Below are 1,117 nucleotides of genomic sequence, written 5' to 3'. Positions count from 1 at the left end.
CCTCCACCCCCCCCCCCCCCCTCCCTCTCTCACTGCCCGCAGGCAGAATTTCTGAATTGCACGCTTTCAATCAAGAGCGCTGGAACGTTTGTTTACACTCATACCACGGGCCAACACGCACTAGCTCAAGGTAGCGTCCAAGTCTCGGGCGGATAGGGCAATTGAAACTTCTTGGTAGTGGAGAATCTTAGGTCAAACAAGATGGCAGTTATTATAAATATCGGCCAATCAATGGCATTTAGATCTAGATCTAGATCTAGATTAGTTGTCGTTCTCTAGCTATCCGCTTGTTGTATCTACATTCTAGATCTAGATCTAGTCCTAGACTAGAATCTAGATCTAGAATCTAGATCTCTAGGCCTACTCCTACTTTAGGCGATTTTATAGTTTCGTTCGTTAAAGTCAAGTAGGGGGGTTTCAAGGGGGCGCCCCCCTGACCTAATAAAAATATGGATGTGGGGGGTTCAGTTCAGGCGGGCATGCCTCCCTGAATGTTATCCTAATTTGATGTTTTGCAGTTAGGTAGCATCCCTGCTCTTTGTGTGTAGCGTATTTCAAATAGTATTTGGTCATCAAGACTTCTGGATTTCTTCTCTGGATGTAAACAAATGGATCGTGGACTTTAACGAGCGGTAACTACAAGATCACCCTACACTCCTACACAGTGACAGTCTACAGACAGTTTTTTTCACTTTCACCTTCTGGTAACAAAGATAAACATTGGGATTAGTGCACCAAACAAAGCACCAACTCCCAAAAGAACGTCATTTCCAATGCCTTCAATCAAATTCCCCGACTGGCGATGTCGATCTGTCATTTTGTTTGAAACACACGTCACAGGCAAACGTTATAAGGCAGAGGCTGCTGCTATTGTTAAAAATGTTTACAATCTATCCTAACTTCACTTCCTTTTCACCTTTTCCGGGAAAGTTCCCAAATAAGTTTTTAGTGAACCATTCTTTTGAAGGATATTTACAAAAGCATAACTTTTTTTCCATTCTGTTGTTTTATTTTTAAACGAAACGAACATAATGAGGGTGTGGCCACTGGCCAGAGAAGAAAGAAACAAGAGGGGTAGACACGAGAGAAGGGAGGAGAAAGGGGGGAAAGGGGGGGG

The 1,117-nt window shown here is 43.4% G+C and overlaps 1 protein-coding gene across 1 annotated transcript in view; it reads right to left on the bottom strand.

Annotated features, from left to right (window-relative positions):
- Window positions 1-914, bottom strand: part of LOC101845754 (E3 ubiquitin-protein ligase RNF170) — a 20,026-nt gene extending 19,112 nt beyond the window's left edge. Inside the window, exon 1 of the mRNA XM_005091820.3 lies at window positions 699-914. Coding sequence (XP_005091877.1) covers window positions 699-817 — 119 coding nt within the window. The 5' untranslated portion in view covers window positions 818-914. The remainder of the gene's footprint in view (window positions 1-698) is intronic.
- Between the last annotated feature and the right edge of the window lie 203 nt (window positions 915-1,117).

The sequence above is a fragment of the Aplysia californica genome, unplaced genomic scaffold (genome assembly GCF_000002075.1).
Source record: "Aplysia californica isolate F4 #8 unplaced genomic scaffold, AplCal3.0 scaffold00036, whole genome shotgun sequence".
Taxonomy (NCBI): Eukaryota; Metazoa; Mollusca; class Gastropoda; order Aplysiida; family Aplysiidae; genus Aplysia; species Aplysia californica.
This window is presented reverse-complemented; position numbering and strand designations above follow the sequence as displayed.